We start from the raw sequence: 26,471 nt of genomic DNA on the forward strand, positions 1-26,471 counted from the left end.
TACCCTGCAAAGTGTTTTTAGCAAATATCTGTCTACCGGGGTGTGAAAAACAAATAATGGATATGTATGCCCAAAATGACACAGAAGCCTTACAATCTGTATAGCCAGATAGTATTGTGCAAATAGACTATTTCCCAAACATAGGGGGAGGGGTGATTGGCAAAAAACAAATGTTTTTAAAGGCGCAATGAAACAACAGAGATGTGGCTCAAGTAATGAAAACATGTCTTCTTTTCCATTTGACTAGAGATGACTTCTCTCATTCCTAGCATCATTTTCACAGGTGAGACAAATGCAGATGTGCTGCTTTGGGAAGCTCAGACTGTGGAGATAGTTCCAAGAGCCTGAGAAATAATTTAAAAACTTAAGCATCAAGCCTGAAGTGAGTCAAGTATGTGTTAAAAACAGATCCAATGAAACTAACATGGAATACAAGTACTGTGTTATATAATCCAAGAAACCAAATATTATTTAATTGCATACAACTATAAATGAAAACCACGTGTTTCTATTATAGCTATTTTAGTGTGTCACGTTAAACTGTTCAAATCCTTCAGAAAATACAATTTTTCAGATGAGTGGCTTATGCGTGTAACTGATGAAAAATTATTGGAGACTCTTCTTCTGCATAAAGTGTAATGCCACCTGTTAAATCTAAATCACAGTGAATCAAGTGAATTTAAAAAGAAAAGTTACCAGTGGGGAACTAGCCTTGTGACAAATTACATGGAAAATCATTAAGGATCTGACCCAAAGCCCACTGAAATCATTGGGAGTCCTTCCATTGACTTCAATGGGCTTTGGATCAGGCTCTAAAAGAGCTGTCAAATCATCAGTTCCACTTCACAGGATAATGCTGATGATATATGTTTCTTGCTGGAAAGAAGAAGTTTTATCCTGCAGCACTTAATCAGCACATGAAGGTAATTTCCCAGGGAGAAGTGAAAAGACAGCAAACCTCTCAACAGTATCATGTTCATGCAGGGAGAAAAACCTGATCCTGCCCACTTCCTAATTTCAAATCATTCCAGATCATGTTCATGAGCAACTGAACTGTGTACATGTTTCTAATTCCAATGCCATTAACAACAGCAAACAGAAAAAGGGAAGAGAAATAAACTAGCTAAGGTGACCACCTGTCTTGTGTCTTAAAGATATCCATAATTTAGCAAGACACTTAGGTTCAATTCATGAAAGCAGCCCTCTTCAACAAAGCACTTAAGCACATGCTTACATTTAAGCTGTTGCTTAAGTCCTATAGACCTCACTGTAGACAAAGGAGGGTGTGAGAGAGAGGGAGAGACTGAAAGGGCGGTTGGTACTAAAAGAAGAGATTTATTAAAGCTCCAGAAAGTTTACATTTCTTAACTCTGCCCTTTCATTTCCTAAGATCTCCCATTTTATGACTCCCTAATGCGTCTCTACGTCCAATGGTTTTTGAGGAGTTTCCTACCCCACCCTCATGTCTGCCTGATGATAGCACAATTTCTGTCAGACACACACACTGCTGCCAAGTGTAGGAAAAAATGCTTTTGTTCTATGTTAACATCTCTCCTCTAGATTCAGTCCACATGGTTCAGGCTTACAGCACAAGTGTTTTAGGGAGGAATTGGGACTCACTCAGCGATAAGGCTGGCACAGCCCATTTTCCATATTCATGTGCTTGCATGTGTGGTTACTTCAGCAAGGAGAGCATAGATGGAAAGTGCACCCTGCTTTACCTTCCTCACATACGAAATAATGTGACATCGGGGTGAAAGAGAGATAGTTGGCATAAAAGGAAAGAGAATTAGCCTGGCAGCAGCAAGAAGATCTGAGATATCAGAAAGAGGACTAGGGAACTGGAGCTACAGTTGCTCCTTTTCCTCTCCAGTGAGTGGCATAGCTGAAGCCCACACCATCATTTTTTCCACAGCTTTGTGCTCTAAGTGGACGAGAAAGAGCAATGATTTGATGATCTGGCATTTGGGTACCAAACAGTGAGATGAGCCGCCTCCACATTAGCTAGGTGCAAATAGCACCTGTGTCTGTTCGTACATCAAGGGAGATGATTGGGGGGGAGGGGGAGAAAGTGAGGGGGGAGAAATACTAAACACATGAAATATAAAAAAGTTACAGCTAGAGAGGGGTCTGACCTGGCACATCGGATGAGAACATCCTCAGACTTTAGGGAAGTTCAGATCTGGATCTGAATTTGAACTCTGCACCTCATACCTATCTCTGCTTACTACAGCTCACTCAAATATACAGCAGAAATGAAGTAAATAGTACGCCTAAAAGAGTGTGAGGAATTATGAAAACAGCCAAGTATCGAGCAACACATGCAGTGAGAAATAATACTAAACATCGAATCCTGAAATTATTCTCATTAGTTAAGCATTGAAAATGTGTTGGACCTGGTATAAGATATATCAAGACAGTCCCTGCCCCAAAGAGCTTGCAGTATAGATGACAAACAGACTCATATTATAAGGCTGGAAGGAACAATTGTGATCCTCGCCTAGTGTGACCTCCTGAGTGGCACAGACCACAGGACCAATAGGATAGCCAAGGCACACTGGGAGAACCAGGGCAAAGAGTTACCTTATTTAATCACTGGCCCTTTATTATTTCCATTTTTTTTTCCAATTGTGGACTATACAGAAGAAGTGGGGCTTTAGGAGAGATCTGAATGAAGAGAGGCACACAGGGAGCAGGAGGTTACTCCATGCATAGGAGGCAGCATGAAGGTGGGAATGGGAGAAGGAAATGAAGAAGTCATTGTTGCTGAAACAAAGGAGGAGTGGGAAATGTGAGGAGAGATCAGATACGTAGGCTCAGGCAGAACTTTGCAAATTCATTCACATTAATTAAATGAAAGCTTGTAGCTGATGGTAATACACAAATTTACATTTGTACGAATACTCTTAATACTTTCACTGATTCAAATTGTACTCAGCAAAATATTTGATAATATTCTGTAAGGAACAATTCTGCATTGGCCTGAATGACCAAATGGGTCTTTTACAGGTCTAATTCCTAATCAGTCGAATCCTGAGGTTGATGGAAGATTCGTCCAAACAAGGAATGATTAAAAACTGAGTAAGGACTTCAGGGTTTGGCGCAAACAAAACAAAACTTAGGGGCAAGTTATGTAAAGGAGAGGCTCATGAAACCTACCGAGTCAGCAATAACTGGATCATTAAAATGACTGCTTGCAAATGTCCACTATTGAAAAGCAGATGTTTGCACAGTGAGATCTGCGAAGCTTTCACCTGCTCAGCTGGAGTGAAGGAGTCTCATAGTATTTGATTTGTCAGTTGACCCTCTTCATAATGTACACAAAATGAAGTAATCAAATAGTAAAGAAATGCAGTTATAATTCATTCTTTCCCCCCAAATCCCAGCGTCTGTTTTTCAAACGCCAGGAGGAGAGTAGGAATGAACTGACAAGGTACATTCAGCTATGTTTTTGAATCAGACGTGGTTGTTTAAACACACAGTTCCTATTAGAGCTAACAGGAGCTGGGCCCAAATCTACCACCTTTATATTTTCCACACTAGCCTCCATTTCATGCTTGTTTCCAGGTCTTCAGCCCAAGCTCCACTCGAACATCAAACTAGTATGGGTTTTCTATCTTAAAGGGTTTTTCATTTTTCAGTTCTCACTCATTCTGGTCTCATTTCTATTTTTATTGTCTCTGCTCAGTAGCAGCAGCAGCAGCAGAGCAATTGTGTAGCAAAGGGGTAGTTATAGTCTAAACTGGAGCTACTTAGACCACTCGCATTTATACTGGTGTCCTTCTGCCTCTTCAAATAATTGGTGAAGGCTTCCATATATGGAGGTTTCCCATTGACATCCCAAGAGGATCAGGCTTTCACCCATGGGACTCTAAAGATATATATGCTGGTAAAATGAGTTGCATGATGTATGTACAAGTTTAGTTTTTTTCTTCTGGGGAAATATTATGCCTGGAAATGAGAAAATAAGAGGTGATTCATTTTCTGTGTCAAAAACTCTCTTCCTCTTTCAAGGAAGTTAATTCAATAACAACATTACTTATAAATAGCGGTACAGAAGCCTTGTTCGGGAAATACCTCAACAGCTTTTCCAACTCACTGTAGAGGTGCTTTACACCGTTCTGTTTTGTATCTAATACATCATATTCAAATATATTCATGTCTGGAAACTAAAAACAGAAATTAAGGAGACACACGCTTGTGTTCCATTGGTGGTGGGCAGACCCTTTGGGTAAATAAGAATCCCTTGAAACGCTCTACCTGTTTTTCGACTCCACCTGAAATTGGAGCTTTTTTAAGCTATGAAGTGGTTTGATATGAGGTTTTGAAAAACTTAGATTGCAAATTTATACAGTCAGGGTGTGTCTCCCCCTACGTCTGTACAGAGTCTAAGAGTCACAGATTCCGATTTGGGGCCCTTAGATGCTATTTTATTATTTATAAGAAGTGGTACTGCAGGCATATTTTATTTTTTTATTCTTCCTCCCCTCTCAGGTCCTTCATTCACCTCAGTCTGATTGCACCCAACCTCTGTGTTAATGCTGGGTTCTTGAATACTTGAACTCCCTCTTTCCAAGGTATACCTGATCCGATGACTTATATGATAATTCATTATAGGATAATATGACATAAGCTTTTTGTGAAAGTGACTAATGCTTTTGTTGAGCAATACAATGATTCCTCTCCAGTAAAGCTCCTTTTACCTCAAGGAAAAGACTCTCAAACACTCTGCCACTACTTCAGTCTCAGGATGGTTTGAAATCCCCAGTCATCAATGAAGATAATGAAAGCTGAGAGAAGCAGGCAGCATAGAGACAACAGAGCAATGAGCACCTACCAAGGCACTTAGTCACTGTAGCTTCTATAGATTCTTGACAGCATAACAATAATGACAGCAGGGCCTAATTTGTCATTGCCAGGCACTTGTTTAACATTTCACCTACTTTGCACAGATGTGAATGACTATACAAGGAGCAGGACAATGGAAAGTTGGGCCCACAATATTTAGGGAAGATTTACATTGTGAGACCTAGGTGGATTTCAAATTAAAATTACATACATTTAGAATAACTTAAAATGAGTTCAAATTTGCCTGACCTTTTCCCCCTGAGAATGTGGGGAGAGGAAGTCATGTAAGTCCCTCTTGGGTCTCAAAGGATTTCAAAGGAACCAAACCATTGCATGTTCCCAAAAGAGGGACTGGATTTGGGTGGGAATTCAGTTCTAGGTGATAATAGCCCCTATAATCCCTGTCTTAAAGAGTTTTTTCAGGCTAGAACATTAGATTCTGCTATTACTATTCTGTTTTTACTAACTATAATTCTAGAGGCCCCAGGACTTGCACTGAGGCATTCCCATTAGTTCTACTACCATCAGTAAGGATTCTTATCCTAAAAGTTGTCTGTTTTATCTGCCAGGTGTCTGAAAAGTAGCATCACCTCGCCTTTTGCCTCAGAGATCTCCCCAGAACTCCTCAGATTTTACTCCTGTATATCCTAAAAAGATTTAAATGATCTGCTTGCGACCAAGTCTTTAAATGTCTTCTGCTCTCCACACCCTATCTAGGCCATGTAGCTGTTCTCCATCTATTTTTAGAAGGAAGTTTCTCCAAACTGGAGCTTCCTGATAAAGAAACTGGGGCTTCTTTAGCACTGTTTGACCATCTCCACGCCTCCCAAGAATAGGGTTATTAATAGCTATCAATAAATTAACTTGCCTCAGCACGTCAGAGGTGGCAAAGCAAAAATGTGCCTGGTTCTTTCTTTTAACCTCATCCTGAACAGACAGCAATACATCCAAAACACATGTACCATTGCAGGGTCAATATGAAATCCCAGTGATCTAATTTAAATAGACCAAATTTTGAAATCCTTGATATTTTACTATATCTTTATTCAGGCTAAACTCCCACTGGAGTCAATAGCATAAAATCTGCATGTGGATTTCGGGATTTTGCCTCATGACTTTATTGCATGAAAAGGCAGTGAAATGTTGCCAAAGTAGAGCTGGCAAACTCAGGTTGTCAGCTGCTTTGGAAAGCTGAAGGGGTAGTTGATATTATTCTAAGTTAAATATGTTTTCTTTGTTTAAACATTGCCACACTTACCTGACAAGCTTCAGGTAAAAAAACAATATATATATTGCCCACATGAATTCCATTCAACATTTTAGCTTTTTTTTCTTTTTTAAAAACAGAAGAACCCCTCACTCCCTAACCACACATACAATGTTTATCTCCACCTTTCAGGAACCAGGAAATCCAGTGTGGAAGCTGATGGTACACAGTGTTCTGAACTCACTTTGCCATTGTTTTCTCCACAGCAGCATGAGTTAATGATATAAAGAAGTTCAAACGTCAAACGTTTTGGCTGTGAATTTTTATGTCACAACCATACTGCAATATATGCATTATTGTTTGTATTGTTGTATTCTTTAGTTACCGAGTTAAACTCTAGTGCCTGTGCATGCACATTCAAGGACAGGATTTGGCCCACAAGTGGGTTGGCTGAATTACACAGCAATACTACAATATATGCTGAACAACGTATCCAAGTACAATACCATTAGATCATAAAGCTAATGTTTGATCTGAGCTTGATTTAAAGCACTAATTTCAAACCTTCTTAGTTTCCATGAACAGACAGATTTTGTATAGCAGAAGTAAATCGATATCTTATTTGGTTATGAGACTATTTTATAAATGCTTAATTTTTTAAAAAAAATATAAACTACACAATAAAATACAGGCCTTAGGAGAATATGAGAAAAAATAAAGGAATTTCTTTATTATTATTTTTGAAGGAAAGCAGACAATGCAGAAGGAATTAAATACGATGAAAAATGAGGATGTATGTTTCAATGTTGACAAAATACACACATCACACTGCCTGCAGCCAGTGGAGCCTGATGTGAAGTCTCACAGAACTGCACCACTCAGTGAAGAATTCAGGGCACAGCTTGCACAGTTCCAGTATGGTCCTTCCCTGGGGGATATAGAAACCTTTCACGGATCCTTAGAAGGAGGGTCCCGGAAACGCAAAAGCATGCCCACAAAAATGCCTCATACTATCCCTACGGGAGATCCTACGTCACCATCACACAGATCTGAAAACAACAATGTATGCTCCCCCAGTCTTCCTTTGATGTACCAACAACCCACACAGCCCAAATATAGCTCCCAAATGATTGATCTGTGTGACATTGGCTTTCAGTTCTACAGAAGTCTGGAGCACTTTGGAGCCAAGCCCATTAAACAAGAACCAGTAAAGCCCAACATGATGTGGCCCAACACTCCTGCATTTGTGCAGACTCCTTACTCTTATTACCCAAAAGTCCACCCTGGCCTGATGTTTCCTTTTATTATGCCCCCAAACTTCCATTTCAGGAATTCCTTCCAACTGAAAAGATCCCCGGAGCCAGCATTCAGGAGGACTGAACTGAGGGAAAGTGGTGACAATAAACAGAAGGTGGAAAGAGTAGATGTCAACCTCCAGATTGATGACAGCTATTATGTTGATGTAGGGGGAGAACAAAAACGATGGCAATGCCCAATGTGTGAAAAGTCCTACACTTCTAAGTACAACCTGGTCACCCACATCTTGGGACATAGTGGCATCAAACCTCATGCTTGCACTCGGTGTGGCAAGCTTTTCAAGCAGCTGAGTCACTTGCACACTCATATGTTGACACACCAAGGCACTCGACCACATAAGTGCCAGGTGTGTCACAAGGCTTTCACCCAAACCAGTCACCTGAAGAGACATATGATGCAACACAGTGACATCAAGCCTTACAACTGTAGGATCTGTGGCAGAGGTTTTGCCTATCCAAGTGAGCTGAAAGCCCACGAGTCCAAGCATGAGAGTGGCCGAGAGAACATTTGTGTTGAGTGTGGTCTTGACTTTCCAACCCTGGCCCAGCTGAAGAGACACTTAACAACCCATCGAGGTCCTATACAATACAATTGCACAGAATGTGATAAAACTTTCCAGTACCCAAGCCAGCTGCAAAATCACATGATGAAGCACAAAGACATCCGTCCATACATCTGTACTGAATGTGGCATGGAGTTTGTGCAGCCCCACCATCTCAAGCAACACTCTTTAACCCACAAGGTAAGTCACTAATGGTTACATGTGCCCCGGCTCTGAACGCCAGCACAAGGCTTATGCACCATTAAAGTCCCACTTAAGTCCCCCAAAATAACTGACATGGTGTACAGGCCCTTGTAGAGAGAGGCCCTTTGTATGGATCTGAATTTTATGCAAAGAGAACAAGAACAGTATGGCCAATAACAGAAACTGGCTCTAGTCTTAACAAAGGCAATGAAAGAAAAAGACCATAACCAGGAGTTCAATCAAGTTGTTTGTATTACTTCCCAAATTTAAATTCACATTCTCTGCTCCAGTTTGGTTTTTATCTTCATGAAAACCATAGTTTTGTATAATCTTTAGCAGTGAAACTTCTACAGAACTTTTTTATAGCTGTGAATAGACAAGTATATTACTGGTTGGCAGATTTTGTATAAGCAGCTTCTGCACTACATTTAGAAAAAACAAACCAACCTCGGCCATGTTATGCAGAAATAATCCAGAGTACAAGTGACTAGAACTGGGCAAAAAGGACCTGATCCAAAGCCCATTGACATCAATGGGAGTCTTTGCACTAGCATCAATGGGTTTGAGATTAGGTGTATAATTTGGAATGAATAACTGAAGAATTCTTTTAAAACAGAAACGAGTTTTCAGCGTGATGTGTAACAACTGAAATCAGAATTATCCCAACATCACAAACGTATTGTAAGGATCAATTTTAATCTAACAATCAAAAGGCATTTTAATAGACTAATGCTGATAAACTAATGAACACATCCTTATATTTTATGAAGAATTGCTTTCAGATTTGTGTTTTCCCTGCAGTGGTCTACTTTGGGTTAATGTTTAAATTTAAACATTAAGAACACAGAAAATTGCAAAATTTAAGTATTATAAGCAAATTTTTTAAAAAACAATCTCTATTTTCACTTCTGGTTTTCTTCCCATTTCCCCTACTGTCGCTTCTGTAGGACCAACCCTTCTTTGGCTTTACTCTATAATTTTAAACTTACCTAAAAGTCTAATAAAAACTTCCAATTAAAAAATGCAATACCCTCTTGCCCAAGAAAGCCTCTACTTTTCACCCACAATTAGTCAGGTTGTGAGCACAGTTTAAGTACTTAGCTGTCTAACTGCCTGAGTGCAGCCTCAAATCAGGTAGTTGTGTATCTCAAAGCTATCATTCGTTCCACAGTTAATGTCTTATGCCTAGGGATGGTCAATAATCCCCAGGAAATGCCCAGTGCCACTAATATTATTTCTTAATTGCATGACTCTTTGCTTCTTACAAAAATTGAGCAGGTACTATTTTTCCATATTTTTCTTCAAAACAGAGGCAGGTTCTTTCTTTGTTACACAGGGCTTGATCCAATACCCACTGAAGTCAAAGTCTTGCCATTGACTTCAACAGGGATTATCCCAGGCTCATCGTTATCAGATGTTGGAAAGTTATTTTATGTCTCACTTAATAAATTTATACATGCTTGACATGCTATTGGTATACATGCAATTGGTAGATAAGCTATACAGTAGGGTAGCAGAATTTTGCCATTGGTTTGTCATTTAGGTGTCCTAGTGATATTAATACAGAGTAAAATTTTCAAAAGCAAGCGACAAGCTACTACAACCCATTTTCTAAAAGGAGTTAGATCGGGGGGTTCTCAAACTGGGGGTTGGGACCCCTCACGGGGTCGCAAGGATATTATACGGGGGGTCACAAGCCTCCGCCCCAAACTCCGCTTTGCCTCCAGCATTTATAATGGTGTTAAATATATTAAAAAAGTGTTTTTAATTCTAAGGGGGGGGGCCCACTCAAAGGCTCGCTATGTGAAAGGGGTCACCAGCAGAAAAGTTTGAGAACCACTGAGTTAAATACTTCTGAAAATTTTTCCCACAGTGTTGTATAATCATTTCTCACCACTAATAAAATCAAATGATATTCTTGTAGCCTACAGGATGGTCTTGTGCCTAAGGCACAGAACAGAAATCAGGAGACCTGGGTTCAAGTTTAATGGCTCTGCCACAGACTTTCTGTGGGACCTTAGGAAAGTGATTTCACTTCCCCATGCCTTGGTTTTCCCCCATGTGTGAAATGGAGAACATGCTCCCCTACATTGATGTTCATAAAGTGCTCTGTGATCCTTGGATGAAAGCACTATAGAAGCTCAAAATATTATCTAAACAGAGTTTGAAAGCTGAGGCAGAATGACCTGATATGACTACTCTGTAAAACTTATTGAGGGAAGTGCCACTTATTGTTCCTCAGTCCTACTAATACTGTTTTATGGTATAGACATTTTATGGTTTCTTTTTCCACCTTTTAGAATCTTACAGAAATTGACCAGAAGAAAAAAGTATCCAAATATCTGCCACTTCAGCAGGGTGATGTTAACAAGAATTGAACTTATTCATTGCTTCACTAGCACAGCTTGAATATATATTCATATAATGGCTTTGAAAATAAATGACTGAAAAAGGCACACCTATTCAGTTTTCTGACTCTCTGTTTCCATAAGGGTGTGAAAGAGCACAAATGTGGGATCTGTGGCCGGGAGTTTACTCTGCTAGCCAACATGAAGAGACATGTGTTGATCCACACCAATATCCGAGCCTACCAGTGTCACCTGTGCTTCAAGAGCTTTGTGCAGAAACAGACTCTGAAGGCACACATGATTGTTCACTCTGATGTCAAGCCCTTTAAATGCAAGGTAAGCATTTGTCATGAGTTTGCAGAGGTACAAAATCAGTGAATGCTCCCGAGATTTCATTACATGTGGCTGGATGCAATTGGAAAAGCAATGCCAAAAAGAATATTACATCTTTTTTCAAATTCACTTTTCAAAATAATTGTTTGGTTTCTTTTCTTAATCCAAGTAGTTTCAGGGCAGGAATAACATTCAAAAAAGGGGCAGGAGAATTTCCAGATTATTTTTCATTCCCCCCCACCACCCTTATATATTATCAGTGTTCTTAATCTTGAAATTGTATTTCGTCCTTAGTGAGTACTGAATGTAGTTGCTAGACTGATAATGATAATAAAAATACCTGACATTTATCTGGCATATTTCATTCTAAAGTGTTCAACAGCCTGAAGACATTGATCCCAGGAGTCACAGAAATGTACCAACATTAACACTGCCCCATAATTCTACACCATAGCTGGTTCAGGACACAAAGTACATCATAGCATAACAGAACTACAGGGAGATTTTGAATAGGCCAAAGGTAATTGCCCCAAACTGAAATTTGGCCAGGACATTAGTATCCGAACAAAACAGCCTTCTGAAAAATACTTGTTTGCCTCTTCATGGCGTCAACCAAATAACATAGGATCATCTTAGGCAGGATTGCTACCTACCTCCCTCAAGACAGCACATGGGAAATTAAAGAGATGTAAAGCACACCTAGATTTGAACTTCCCGTAAGTTTGGAGGCATTTAGATTTGTGGTTCTGGTTTACACCCATCTCTAATTCATAGGGAAGACGTTATTCAAGTTTCTTTTCCTGCTTAAGGCTGGCCTGTACAATCCTCCTTTTTGATTCTTTTATGTATTACTTCTTTTAACTGCCCACATGGCTCAGTAATATAGCTTTATCTTAAAATGCCCAAACTTGCATGTTTCATTCTCACTTGGGTAACTATTAAGCACACAGTCACTGAGTGCAATATAAATGCCTAGCAAGCAATATTTTCCAGTTTCTGCATAAACACCTGGAGATTGATCTGGATACAATCTCTGTAAATTCTTCATTCAACAGTCTGGAACTAGATCGGTTCTTAAGGGAAACCAAGAGTAGAGCTAATCAAAAAATTTTCAATTAAATAGTTTTCTGTTGGAAAATGCAGTTTTGCCAAAATCAAAATGTTTAACAGGAATATAATTATTTCAATTAAAATTTTAAATGGGAAGAAGTCAAAACAAATTGTTTCAACTTTCTTGTTTTGTTTCAATAATGTTGAAACATTTGTTTCGACTTTATCATTTCAATTCTGCTTGTTCATATTTTTATATTTTACAATATTATTTAATTTTATTACAATGATAGTTAACATTATAGCATACTGTATTTAATGTTATATTCTATTGTTCTGATATTACCAAAACAAAATGATTTTACTTTATCAAAACAAAATGTTTTGATGGTACCAAATACATAATTTTTAAAATTTTTGATCTATGGGAAATTTCAAAAATTTCAGCCTTTTGTTCTGATTCAGATCAAACTGGAGTAGTAAGCAACATGTTTTTCAGCTAGTAGCAAAAGCTTCGGTGGAACACCTGTTTTTTTCCTATCTCCACCCAATATCCCCTCTCAGAACAGAAACAAGTAAGTGTTGTGGTTCAGATTCTTCCCACAACACTGGTGTGAATCAGAAGTAATCCCTCTGACGTCAAATGGAGTTGTACTGCTATAAGTGAGGGGTATATCAGGGCCCCTAGCTTTAGGGATATCCCTTGCCTGTCTGGCAGAATCCCCAAAGGAAACTTGGATTAGTCAAGCCCTTTTGGATTCAGAGGGTTAAGGCAATGGTATTCAGAGGGTTAAGGCAATGACCAGATAGCAGCCTTTTGGCACCAAGCTCCTCCTCAGCAGAAGGAAGGATATAGCTGCATGAACTGCCTGCTTAACAATGGCTCATATGTCCCTAGGGAACCGCCTGCAAATAGATTTCATCTTGCTTTCTCTTGTATTTTTCAAAGCTTCCTGTTTTCTCACGGTCCTTTTGGACAGTTTACAGTCTTTCTCCCTCTCCCTCTCTCTCTGTGAGGAAAGGAACACCCTTCTTATGAAGAAAAAAAAATAAAAGAAGAAGAATGTAAGGGAAGGACAGCACAGCAGTGGCCTTTCTATCTCACTGCAGGCCGCAATTTTCGTGGCTTTTTTCTCATAGCAAAAGAAAACACAAGGCTTTCCTATATGTCTAATCACAGCCATGCACAGACTATCTGTGGGATAGGGAGTAGAAAATAGTTGTGCCTTGTGTTTCCTCACCCAGCTGCAGCTTGTAATCTCGTTTGGCTTGCTCTCTGAAGAGTGAAGATCCTTGCAGCTTTTAAAAAACGAAGTCTAGGCTTTCTTATTAACAAAAAAATCCTACAGTATTCTGCAGCAATTGCTCCCAATGAGACACTATTGCTATAATAAAATGTGAGGACTGCTTCTACTGAAATTAATAGGAGGTTTGCTGTTGGCACTGAAATCAATAGCATTTGGGCCTTTAATATAGAACAATACGGTTTTCTCTCCAATACTCCAAGTATACTTGGTAGCTTCCATCTTGGAGTAAGAGATTAATTCATGCTCATTCAGTCCTTGGCTTCTCTTACAAGACTGCCCATGGGGGTGCTAGTGTGTACCAAGCTTCCCCATTACATCCAAGAGCATTGTTTCAAACCAGTAGCCAATGACAATGAAATCATGCTATAAAAACTTTTTAAAGACTCATAAAATGCTTGACAGATTCTAATAGCAAGACTTTGGAGAGTGGTGCTTTGTGCTATGGGTTACTGTGCAGCATGAGCAAATGCCTCAGCTTACTCAAAGTTTTGTAATGAATGGTCCTGTAAACCAGTGGGCCAAACTCACTGGCCAGTACATCAAAGCAACAGCTCTCTCAGCAGCTATAGGAGTTCAGTTCCTTTTTGTCAGGGACTGAGTTTTATTTCTCACAAATAAACCAATTTAAAATAAATTCCATATGTAAACCAAGTCCTTTCCCCTGACCTGGGATCTCTCACAGGAGACTGTCTGCTCCCTGTGGATCTCACTGCCTGGGAATTAAGAGCCTCTTTACTACATTCTGCTGGAGTTTTCTTCCAACAGACTGGCTTCCAGCCTTCCTAGCTGGCTCCCAGCAGGGTTCCACTCCCAGGCTGTCTGCCTAGGACCTAAGGAGAGCCTCTCTGCTCCTTTTTTCTCTCTGACATGCTCCCTGAACTCAGCCTGCCATTTATATCCCCACAGACCTGACTCTGAGTCACAATCTTCTACAATGTGACCCTGGAACTTATTCCCTTCAGTTGGGAAGGTAGGCTAAGCCTGGCAGAGAGTGGAACTGAGACTGAAACCCCACAGAGGACCAGCTCACCCTGTAATAGTGCCCCTCACTGCCACTCCCTCTCCCCAAAAGACATAATTTTATTTCCTTTGTTTAATTTTCCTGTAGCATCTCTCCCATGGGTTTTCTCTTGGCATCACTTCCCCCCTCCTGCGGCCCCATCATGGATTCAGATTCCAACTACATTCCTCAGCTCTAGTGAAAAGTGGCTTTAGGGTCAGGAGCAAATTTAGCTGTATTCCATCCCTGAAACTGTGAATGATTCAGGGAAATGGAAACCCTCTTTGTCCATAAACTAAAACCCATGTTGTGCCACATCGTGTGCCCTTTTGTTTCCTCCAGAGTAAAAGAAGCAGAAATGTGTACTGCTGGCCAAAAAGGCTCTTACAGTACTTATTTTTACCCAATACCTTATAAAGACTCCTAGATAAAATAATTACTTTAATTATTCAGACTGGTGTTTTACTTCCATTTCTTTGGTTAGTGTTTCAGATTTATAGGTACGAATATCTACCAGGCTGAGAAACAGATTAGCTGTAACACAAACAATAGATGACCTCATGCTAAAAAATATCTGTTTGGCACAGTTCATCTCTGTGAAGGGTTTTTAAATTCAGAGAATCATCGATATATCATAGGCTGTTCCAGCTGCTGTCAAGAGCAGCTATTGCCCTTCATAGACTTTACTGTGCTAATCAACACTCCTTTGCCTCTCCATTCCCCTCCCAACATATTTAGGATGCTTTTCAAGTCATTGGTTTCAATAAGCATTGCTCACTGAATGTGAATGAGAGCACAGTTTGATCCTGTAGTATTTGATTACACTGATTATGGTAAATCAATTTCTGCAGTCACTACCACTACAAAAGATTAGCAAAAAACTAAATTAAAAAAGCATCAGACAGCAATCTGAGGATGGAAGGGATCCAGATCATGGTGAAATCTGCATATGTTATTATTTCTGTATACAGTCTGCTGTGAATAGAGGTGGTCAAGTAATGGGCAACTATTCAACTGATGAAACAAGATTTCACAAGCAGAAAATGAGTCAGTTGTCTATGAACAGTTTATAATTCTCGAATGAATAGGTCTGAAATGATTTGTCACAATTTCTACAAATAATTCTTGACCTATAGATGGTGCATATCCTGTTCACTGCAAATATTCAATAATCAAAATTCAAAATATAAGCCATGATGTTTGTTACCTTTCTTGGATGCATAGTACATTCAGTCCTGTTTCCTAACTGGATGAATAACTCTTAGAATCAAGTGTCCTGTGTGAATACTCACAGTTACAAACTATTCATTCATTTTCTGTGAGTATTCTGAAGTGTATAGTTAAAACTGTTCTTTTCTGTGAACGCTTTTGCCAATAAACTCATTAACGTATTTGCAGAGGGCAAAACAAGGACTAACACAGCAGAAGCAAAGGTTTGAGCATTGGCCTGCTAAACCCAGGGTTGTGAGTTCAATCCTTGAGAGGGCCATTTAGGGATCTGGGCCAAAAATTGGAGATTGGTCCTGCTTTGAGCAGGGGATTGGACTAGATGACCTCCTGAGGTCTCTTCCAACCCTGATATTCTATGATTTAAAAACACAAGTGACATTTTCAGATTTTTTTTTCCAGTATTCAACTCTATCATCATAGATTTTAAAATAATACTCAGATACCATGCAGGTTTTAATAGTCCAGTTAACTTTTCTTTGAGGAAAGTGGGAAGCAGTTATCGTATCAAAACAAAAAAAGGGGGGGGGGCAAGGGAGGGAAGAGTATTCTACCGAAGATCAGCCCACAATTTTAAACTTCCCCCACAACAGCAGATATTCCAGTAGACAGCTTGACATACTTGAATAATCCCTCAAACAATGGTATAGCAGATTTCCCAAAACTATGTTAAATATCTAACTTCAAACAAAACCAAGGTTTCTAGTTTAAATCTAGTGAAATGCTCTTTTAGCATTTTCTCCCTATAGAAAGCACTATATTTAGCTAAGGAGCCCCTGGGCTCATGGAATATGAAGATGCTGATTAATCAGTTCAACTGGGAAAAGTCTTCTTCCAAAAAGGAGTTCAAATGGACAGCATTCAGTGGGTTCTACAGCTGCTGGAAACCTTCCTGACTGGGGGAGACACACCCTTATCAGGAATTGGAAGTCCAGAAGTCTATAACAGGGTTAACAAACGCCTGTGTGTTTGAGAGCACATTTTGTTTATAGGGGAAGAAGTAATGAAAGGAGACATCTAGAAACAAAACAAAACAAAAACCCAACATATTGTTTCACCAAAGGGAACCCTGCTGGATCAATGGCTAGTGTTGGCACTAACATGCTCCAGCGAAACCTGAGTCATTGTTGCAGCCGCAAGACTGCCTAAACTCCAGCTTACTCATCATAGGCATAAAACACAGAAGCTAGTACACAGACAAGGATCAGAGAAGAACGGAGGGGATGGAGGGGGGAAAGAATTGCTTTTACTATCTTTCAGATAAAAGCTTCTGTCATTTGAAGTCCATGGATAGGGAAGCTATAAACTGGTTCACTGTTTTACTGATACCTTTCACCTGTCTGATCTTTCATCAGAAGTTCTCCATGTTCCATCATGGTATGGTATTGTTCCTGATTAAGGTCTAGATTTAAAAAGCAGAAAGTATATGGCCTGACAACAGAATTTTGCACTTGTGATTTGTTTAAAGTTAAAAGCTATAGCACTAGGCCTATAGAACTGAGCCTCTTATCCCCATTCTATGGGCTTTCTGATTCTGAAGGGCCCTTGATTTTGATTCTTACATCATTTGAAAAAAACAACCCGAAGTCTTTGCTTAGCTGTGTATGAAAGTGTCTGGTCAGAATAAGCCCAAGCACATATTCCTGCAGTGACAGTTTGTTTTTGTTGTTTGGACACAGTTTGGAACGATAAAATGAAGTTCCTGGCAGAAGCTGTCTGGGCTGCAGTACATTCTCATCTCAAGGGGAGATTGTATTTACCTGCTTGCCATGTAGGTGTACCTACAAAATAAATCATTTTAATTTCCATTATTCTTGACAGCTGTGCGGAAAGGAATTTAACAGAATGCACAATTTAATGGGACACATGCACTTGCATTCAGACAGCAAACCATTCAAGTGTCTCTACTGTCCCAGCAAATTCACCTTGAAGGGAAACCTCACCAGACACATGAAAGTCAAACACGGGGTCATGGAAAGAGGATTTCATTCTCCAGGTAATAACTAGCAAGAAGGTTGTTCTTGCAATGGTTTGAATGAACATATCAACAACACTGTAAAGGGCACAATAACATAGATCTCAGAAGATACAGTTGTTTCTCTGCTTTTGATACTAGAAGTTACTGAACCTCATACTGCTGGGAGATTATATTAGTGAGAGAGATTTATTAAACCACATCTATATTTTCTAAACATTACTCCCCGCCTGACCTGTCACTGTTCCCCAATATCCATCATCTTTGTATCTCCAACTTGTCCAGCACAGGTAGTGCAGTAGATTTTCTCTCTCACTGATAAGTTTGGGCCATGGATGGGAGAGAGTTTGTCGGGAGTCAGTCCTGATAAAACCAAGGCAATCATGGCGGGTTGAAGAAACAATTGGAGGACATAGCTGAGATTATTATATTGACCCTCCTGATTGAAGGTGTAGTTCTATTTTATTATTTATTTTTTTAAAAGTAAAATTTGCAACTTAATTTGGTGGGTTCAAAGCTGTTTTTACACCATGCAATCAGAGCAGTGGCCAGGAGGACTTTGTTCCAACTTCATCTGGTCAGGAGATTGTAACTTTTTCCTCCCAGATTTTTACCATGCTGTCATGAGCCATACCTTGGTCACCATAAGATTTGGTTACTACCGCGGTGCTCTATAAGGGGCCACACCTTACACCCTTCGGAAGCTCAAAGCTGGTACAAGATATGGCAGATTTCTTGTTGCAGTATCTCACAGGGAAGCATTGGGCACCAGCTCCCCATGATCCTCACTGACTGCTTATTGGCTTCCAAAGTGTCAGGTTTGACCTGTAAAGCCCCAAATGGTCTGGAATCTTCCCACCTGAGAGACTGCTGGGTCAATAAGGCATGACAAGAGAGGCAGAGATCAGAGGAGGAGCTCAAGCTAGAGCTCCCTCAGTTTACAAGGAAATGAGCATTCATGAGAGTTTTCTCCATTAGGGCCCACACCTTTGAAATCTACTCCCCATCTTGGTCTGAACAATCCACATTTGTTAACCCTTGAAGAATATGCTGCAAAGCCCATTTCTTCAAACAGACATTTGGGCAGAATTGAGGTGGTTGGGGCATGGGTTTCATTTGGGAATCTGGGTTGCAGAGAGATTTTATTAAGTTAGATTTTCTTGATAACTGTCTTTTGAGCTAGGTGGGATTTGTTGGTGTGTTTTAATAGTTGCTAGGATGCATATAGCCTGGAATACATGATTTTAATAATGTCTTAAAATGAAACAGAAGTGGATCCTAACATGTAACAGTTTAGCTGACCTGATATTTAAAATACAGGGTTCCCCCCCCCATGTTTGTCTCTTACAGTACAATGGAGTATAATTACCCATAACTATAAGATGGTTATGTGCATTTCAGTGCATACAGATTCTTCACCCCCTCAGGCTTATCAGCCATGAAACAGATGAGTTTATAAGAGTTGCCGCCAGGCGATAAACCCTTTCAACAAACACAACCTGTCACACAGTAACTGCTGCAGCAATTAGACTGCATGCATTCTGTGGAAGCTGTTGCCAGTTACGGAGGAAATAAAACCAATGGGTGAAATACTGCCCCCACTGAAGTCAATGGGAGTTTTGCTATTGACTTCAGTCGGACTAGGATTTCACTCACTGATTTAAAAAAAAAAAGATGGGCCCAAACTGCAAAGTCGGAATCCTAATTTGAGCTTCCTCACAGTTGGATGGTTTTTGGATCTGAGGTTATAGTCTGGGCTCACTTCTGTTTTCAAACAAGCAGAAGAGAAACATACAGAGCAGATGCTCAGGCAAATATTGAGACAAGACAAATGTGAGTATTGTTATGGAGAGAAAGAAACTAAGACACAGTTCAAAAATATCATCTGATTATGATTTCCCCAGTAATTTAGCAGAAGTACTGAATAATGCATAGCAGGCTTTCAGCACCACTAAATGAGGAAGAGTAAACTAAATGGAGATGTATTATTTAGAAATGATAAGGTCTACCATTTTAATAGCATTGCCTTGAAAACAGAGTTGCCATAAAAGGTTTTTATACCTTTTTTCCTCCCCACAAATGGGCAGATATTAGAACTTTGGTTGTGATGTAGGCTATCAAGATCAAGGTATAGGTAAAAATATGAAAGGGGAAAGAAGTGGGTAAATCTAGTAGCAAAAGTAGTCAACTGGAGGTCAGGACTACTGCTTTTTGTTCCTAGCTGTGTCACTGACAGACTGACAAGTTCAATAATCTATTGTGTGCTTCAGTTTATTCATCTGTAAAAGGGTACAATATGGTACCTCTTTCTATGGTAACTCTTGGGGTGCCAAGAGACAAATGTTTATAAAGTGCTTGGAGCTAATTGGGTTAAGGATACTCTGTAAGGGCCCTCAATGTTTAAATATCCTGCCATCTCACACAAATTGCATTTAAAAAAAAAAAAAATCTAAGCCCAAACCATGCTTTGACTAGAAAGGCAGTATTAAATAAACTTGTTATGTATAAATAGTAACATTTTTTTTAAAACCACCGTAAGGTTTTGGAAGAGGAAGAATTACACTGTCCCAAACAGGTGTCTTGAGAAACTTGGAACAGGAAGAGCCTTTTGACCTTTCCCAGAAAAGCCAAGGGAAAGGAATTTCATTTCATTCTGATGGTGAGAGTGCCAAGGGAAGCTCATGTCAGGAGGAAGAGGAAGACAACTGCTACGAAGCAGAGCAGTACAGTCCTGTCATGTACCATCATGAAAACAACAAGCTGTATATGCCCCGAGATCTGTCTAGCAAACCAGACTACGTGGTGAAAGATTTCAAAGAGTCCTACTGTGATGAGAAGGAGGAAATGTTGCAAGAAGGAGGACTGGAGGAGGGGAAAGGAAATCAAGACAAAGAAGAAAACCAAGAGGAGAGAAGCTTTGCGAATAACAAGGAATGCCTGAGCTTTAGACCCTTTGAAAAGGCCAGACTCAGCCATTCTCTCTCTGATTACCTATACTTCAAACACAGGAAGAACAGTTTAAAAGAATTACTGGAAAGGAAAATGGAAAAACAAGCAATGCTTTTAGGCATCTAAATTGACAACTTTTAAGTTACACTTGGAAACTGAGAACTAGACAGCACAATCATGGCTCTTAACATGAATTGTGATTGCCAAAGATTGGCAGCTTGTAAAAGTCTTTTAGGATGAACAAGCCAAGTCAATACAGATCATTTTAAGGTAAAAAAAATATAGAATGTTGTATTTTCTGGTGTAATTTGACTGCTTTGTTCTTCTGATATACATCAACATTTTCATATGTATTAATTTGATATATAAGCAGGCAATAGGGTGGGTACAGAGGTTTCATTTCCTTTATCTAGGACAATACCAACTTATACACAATTTTCTAGTTATTAAAAAGCAGTGTACTGTAGTGTTTGAGGTATTAGCTGACTAAAGAATATATAAGAACACTTATTTATGCAGGTTTTAAGAGCTCCAAATATGCTAAGTATTTTACAGCATATGCAAAAGTATTGTTAAATATGCATGCATGAAAATACTGTCTGTCATTGATCTCAGAACTAACACAACCAAGAGGTTCTGTGTTATTGAAAATGACTGCTTTAATGCATCTGTTTACAGTGAGAAATGGGAAACAAAATAAGATGAAACTCTAATGTCTTGTCAGATGGGCAACAACTTTATAATTCACACTCTTGTGAAAGGACTAGAATTGGTTCAGAGGCCTTTTTTCTGTGACATAGGGTATAGTAATGTTTTGCTGCATCTCTATCAGCATGGGAGCATTTAACAATTCTTGAAATTAAATAGCATGGACTGAGCTGATATTTTATTTTATTGTTTGTTCAGGCCAATACATTTGAGGAGCAGCAGCACATTGTATTTGCAAATTTTGCTGTAATTGCACATAAGCAATAAGAATGAGAGAGAATTAATTTAGTTGAGCGCAATGGTGAATTTTTCCCATTAATCTCTCACCTTCATTTTGGAGAGCTGTGCTAATTTGAAATCCAATATCTGAACTGCTTTTGTTTTAAAAGAAATATCAAAACAAAATACCCGTCGCCCTGCCCAAAAACACCCCATAAAAACCCTGGCGTCTGGTACTTCAAATCTCCCTTGATTTGACCCACAAACTTTCTCCCATTAATATAACTGACCAGTAGGATCCAGCCCTTTCAAATGATTAATAGAAAATAGAGTTCTACTCAGGCTGTTCTTAATAACTCAGTCCCAAATTTTCATCCTCGGACTCATGTCTTATTATATTGTATCAGGTCCCGGACAGGAAGCACTTTATTTTTAAGCTGTATTAGTAGGTATTCATGCAGTATACGTGGAGTACTTTGACAGAGTACCCTATGTCCTTTTTTCTGGCCACTAGTAAAAGCATTACTCAAAGCACATTCCTTTAAATGTAGAATTTTTTTTTTTTTTTGACCAGTGCCCTGGTTCCTGTAACTTTGAGAGATATGGCAAAGAGCCCAAAGCCATGCTGTCACTTGAAAGGGAAATGACAACGTTCTAATACCTTGTTAATTAACTATGTACTTTTGAGATACAAAATCAATAACTTAATATGTTTAGATTTACATATGGATACATATATTTTGAAAAATATGTGATAATGATTTTCCCCTTTATTTACCTGTCAAGCCCTCAATTTAGGATTCTGTTTTACCCCTGCAATATTTGATGTCTACAGCACATGAATTTGTTACAATAGACACAACTATTATAGAAAACATATGTTCATGGGTTATTAGGAACACATGCTGATTGTGTCTGTTTCAAAATCTCAGTCTTCTACCACTAAAGGAAACCCTCTTGGGTCACTGAAGTAGTTCTCATGTCCTTTCTGTTTGCCACCCGCTACAGGGAAATACCACTCATTTATGGTGTAGCATGCTGGGTTTGTGCAGTTTGAATCCATAGGAAAAGATATGCTGTCATTTCTGTCCACCTTCCAAGGCCCATGTATGGGACACAATATATAACAAAGATTCTGAATGAGGAGCACAAAAATGTTACTCCTCCAGGAAACTTAAGGATGGCAGATCCATTTCTATAGTGTAATTAACTCTTTCTGCTGTGAATAATTTTAACAATAAAACCCAGGGTACACCAAATGTGTGTGGAATGCAGGTAACTTTGGGACTAAAATAAATGACCCACCCCTTTCCCAAATGAGGTACATTTGAAAGAACATAAGAACGGCCATACTGGGTCAGACCAAAGGTCCATCTAGCCCAGTATCCTGTCTTCTGACAGTGGCTATTGCCAGGTGCCCCAGAGGGAATGAACAGAATGGGTAATCATCAAGTGATCCATTCCCTGTCTCCCATTCCCAGCTTCTGGCAAACAGAGGCTAATGACACCATCCCAGCCCAGCCTGGCTAATAGTCATCGATGGACCTATCCTCCATGAAATTTATCTAGTTCTTTTCGGAACATTGTTATAGTCTTGGCCTTCACAACATCCTCTAGCAAAGAGTTCCACAGGTTGACTGTGCAGGTATGACCTGCAGACATTCAGTGATGGGTCCATGCCCTTTTATCATATGCATAAGTTGTATGTTTTTTCATTGTGAGACAGTCCATTCTAGTCACTACATTAGGTTTAGGTGTCTATCTTGAAAGCAGCATGGTTGCAGAGGTAGCATGGCCTAGTACATAAAATAACGGGCTTGCATCATCAGACTGCAGTTCTGTTCCTGGCTTTACCACCAGACTACTGGATCACACTGAGCAAGAACTACAGATGAAGAATGCTACTTAAAAGTTAGATATTATTATTATGTCATAAGAGACAAAAGGTCACATGAAGTGCACTGGTCAAAAGACACAAGACAGCAGCTACTCACCGAAACACAATCTCATGCAATATGGGCCAGATTTTTTATAGCTCACTACCCACAGTCAGCCAGATTTTTAAGCGAACTCAGTTCCCAGGTAGGCACCAAAGTAAGTGACCAGATTTTCAAGAGTGCCCAGAGTGGTGGTGAGTGTTTTTAAACATCTAGCCCTGACTGGAGAATGCTGAAATCTGGCCCTGAGCTCTTCTGAAAATTTGGCTACAAAGGTGGGCTGCTGCATTAGAGACATAACTACTGAAATGTTTCAGAGTAGCAGCCGTGTTAGTCTGTATTCGCAAAAAGAAAAGGAGTACTAGTGGCACCTTAGAGACTAACCAATTTATTTGAGCATAAGCTTTCGTGAGCTACAGCTCACTTCATCGGATGCATTCCTCTGTCTGTATCTGTATGAGTTTTTTCATGAAGTTGACAGATTTCCACTCCATACGGCTAAATGCAGTGCCTTGCATAATGACAGGTTTCAGAGTAGCAGCCGTGTTAGTCTGTATTCGCAAAAAGAAAAGGAGTACTAGTGGCACCTTAGAGACTAAGCAATTTATTTGAGCATAAGCTTTCATGAGCTACATCCGATGAAGTGAGCTGTAGCTCACGAAAGCTTACGCTCAAATAAATTGGTTAGTCTCTAAGGTGCCACTAGAACCACTGAAATGTTGGCTCTGGAAGAGGTTGCAACAAAATTACATAGTCTTAGACCCCACCAAATGCAAATGCCAAGTGGGCCCTTTGTAAAGTAAGTCACTGCAACTACATTAGCTCGCCTGGCTGAGTAGCCCAAAGCTTCCAACAACACCTTCATTGTCACCACCGTTCCCCTTTCCTGCTCATATAATCCCATTTCCCCTCAGAACAACAGTGAGATGCAGTCCTGTAGCTGAAAGGAAAGGATAGTCTTCCCCAAAATGGCATTACCATTTGGGAACCAGCAATATGGTTTGAAACCTGTTGTAAACCCCTCTTCTCACAGCTGTCCCAGAAAGCAAAGACCACCACAGTTTTCTTCCCATGAGGTTCTCAGGCAGTCCCAGTCTACTCATTCCCTCAGCCATCAACCACCCAATACTAATTCATCTTAGATCTATAAAGAACTCAGCCAAAGCATCCATGAATCAGAGAATGACAGAGGAATTGCAAACAAAAACATTACTGATGTAATGATAAGGGCATGGCACAAAGTGACAAAAGCAAAGAGATGCAGAAAGAATAGTCCATCTATAGATGCCTCCATACTGCAGGATATAGCGTAGCTGGAACTGTGAAATCTGCCATATGTGGGTCCAAAGGAACAAATTAAGGAGAGTCTCCATTATGAAATGCCTTGCTTTTCTTTTACTTGATCTTCACTTTGCCATTTTTGAAGGATGGTTATTAAGAGTCTTTAATAGTTTTAAAATTTCTTGTAGAAATAAAAATTGCACTGACAAGGAAGGTATTTTCCAGATCTAATTTCTATGTGCTCAGCTTTAATCATCTGCTCTGCCTACAGGCATGGAACTGCTCCAGGTTTAGATTATAAAGGAGGCCTACGGTGCAAGGTGGCACAGAAAGCTTCACTTTATTCATTTTCTATAATCTGGATCTTTATAATTGTATGATATTTTAAAAACATTTTAGAGGATGCCTCAGTGTGGCCTCTACCTGATTTTGCCACACTGCCTCAGTGGCTACTTTGGCACAACAGGTCAAATTAAAGCTCAGCCACCATGAAAGCTATAGATCCAATTAGGTCATCCTGGTTTCCTTGGTTATTACTGGAATCCAATTCCACCCTTCAGAACTGATTAATAGTGAGTTCAAAGTGTCTATAAATTTACTTCACTGAAATTCTTTGAAGAGCACTTGCTCAAGGAACTCCATAGAAGCCTGCTGAAGAATGGTAGATTGGCAACTTCATCAGGAGTGTGGGCAGAAGAGGGGTCAGGACAAATACAGGTTATTAATAGGTAGTTTTACTATTGGGGCAGCACTGGGATGTTTGAGTTCTACAAGGTACTGTACAGAGCAGAGTAAGCAAGCAAGCAACAAATTCAAGTATCAAACTAAACTCAGGATGAAGAGCTATGGCACATCCACTGAGAAATTTGCATTATTGATAATGTGCTGCTGCCTGAGCAAGCATTGAACTTTGCCTTGAAGAATTTGGTAACATCTTTTATGGACTCAACTTTGCAGGCTGCTGAGCGTCTCCTAGAAGGGCTTTACCATTCACTTCCTGGCTTTTATAACATGTTAGCTATAGCTTGTTTATCAGACAGGCCAAGTGGTCTTCTGATGCTGCCACCACATTCCTCTTTTTAGAGCTCTGTGCCAGTTGTGTAGCCAATTTTCTAATCTCATTATTCATCTGGTGCTGCTAGACTCAGGTGCAGCTGGTGTATAATTAAGAAGTGTAATGTAAGTACTGTATTTATTGTGCCAAAAAAGTATTTAATAAAGTATTAACATGTTTTTTCGTAGTAAGTTGTGTCTGCTTAGCTGAACAAGATGTAACAGCGCTAACATTTTGTACTCAGCAGATTTGGAAAAAACATTGCAGTAGATGTTTATTTCATAGAGAATGCTGGTTTGCTGTTTAAAGACAAAAACTCAAAAGAATGAACCAATTAAAGTTGTGAATGTTCAGCTTGCAGCACTATATCTCGATGGCAAAAGCAGTTCACCTGAAAATAACATGTCAATTGTATTTTGTTAATTTAAGCAAATAAAGATATACGGAAGATGCTGCTGTAGTTCTTGTTAAACCATTGAAGCCCATCAGGAAGTAAACAACTAAACATAAACATGTTGTACAATAATGCACACAGTGTACTCGGACCCTGATCTGCCAGGGAAGGGCCTCACTTTACTCCACAGTGACTCCTCCTGGCCACTGAAAGTATTAGAGACTCTCTGACTGTTCTGAAGGCCAGAAGCACCATGGTTGTGATGAGATACCTACAGGAATGGAGGAGAGGTAAATGGGGAGCAGAGGGAATAGGACCTTCATAATTCCTTCAGTTATGTGGAACACCTCATCATCACAGACTGCAGAGAGAAAATTATACAACGCTGTTCTTATTTATTATTTAATTACTGACAATATGCTCAGCCCTGTACAAGACACAAAAGAAAGATAGTCCTCACCCCCAGAGAATTTACAATCAAAGGTTCAATCCTGAAAAGACTTCCACACTTGCTTAAAGATAAGGTTAAAGCATGCGTGAAAGTCTCTCCAGGTTCAAGGGCTAAATAAGTA

At 39.6% G+C, this 26,471-nt stretch overlaps 1 protein-coding gene across 2 annotated transcripts in view; it reads left to right on the forward strand.

Moving 5' to 3' along the window:
* The window catches only part of ZNF366 (zinc finger protein 366), a 40,801-nt gene extending 14,846 nt beyond the window's left edge, over positions 1–25,955 (forward strand). The window contains exons 2-6 of one of the 2 annotated variants that reach the window (XM_048851295.2): positions 4,495–4,577; positions 6,802–8,114; positions 10,610–10,801; positions 17,204–17,378; positions 19,897–25,955. In XM_048851295.2, coding sequence (XP_048707252.2) covers positions 6,813–8,114; positions 10,610–10,801; positions 17,204–17,378; positions 19,897–20,432 — 2,205 coding nt within the window. In that variant the 5' untranslated portion in view covers positions 4,495–4,577; positions 6,802–6,812 and the 3' untranslated portion in view covers positions 20,433–25,955. The remainder of the gene's footprint in view (positions 1–4,494; positions 4,578–6,801; positions 8,115–10,609; positions 10,802–17,203; positions 17,379–19,896) is intronic. The other variant, XM_048851296.2, reaches the window with a different exon arrangement.
* The last annotated feature ends 516 nt before the right edge of the window (positions 25,956–26,471 follow it).

Source organism: Caretta caretta, chromosome 5 (genome assembly GCF_965140235.1).
Source record: "Caretta caretta isolate rCarCar2 chromosome 5, rCarCar1.hap1, whole genome shotgun sequence".
Classification (NCBI taxonomy): domain Eukaryota; kingdom Metazoa; phylum Chordata; order Testudines; family Cheloniidae; genus Caretta; species Caretta caretta.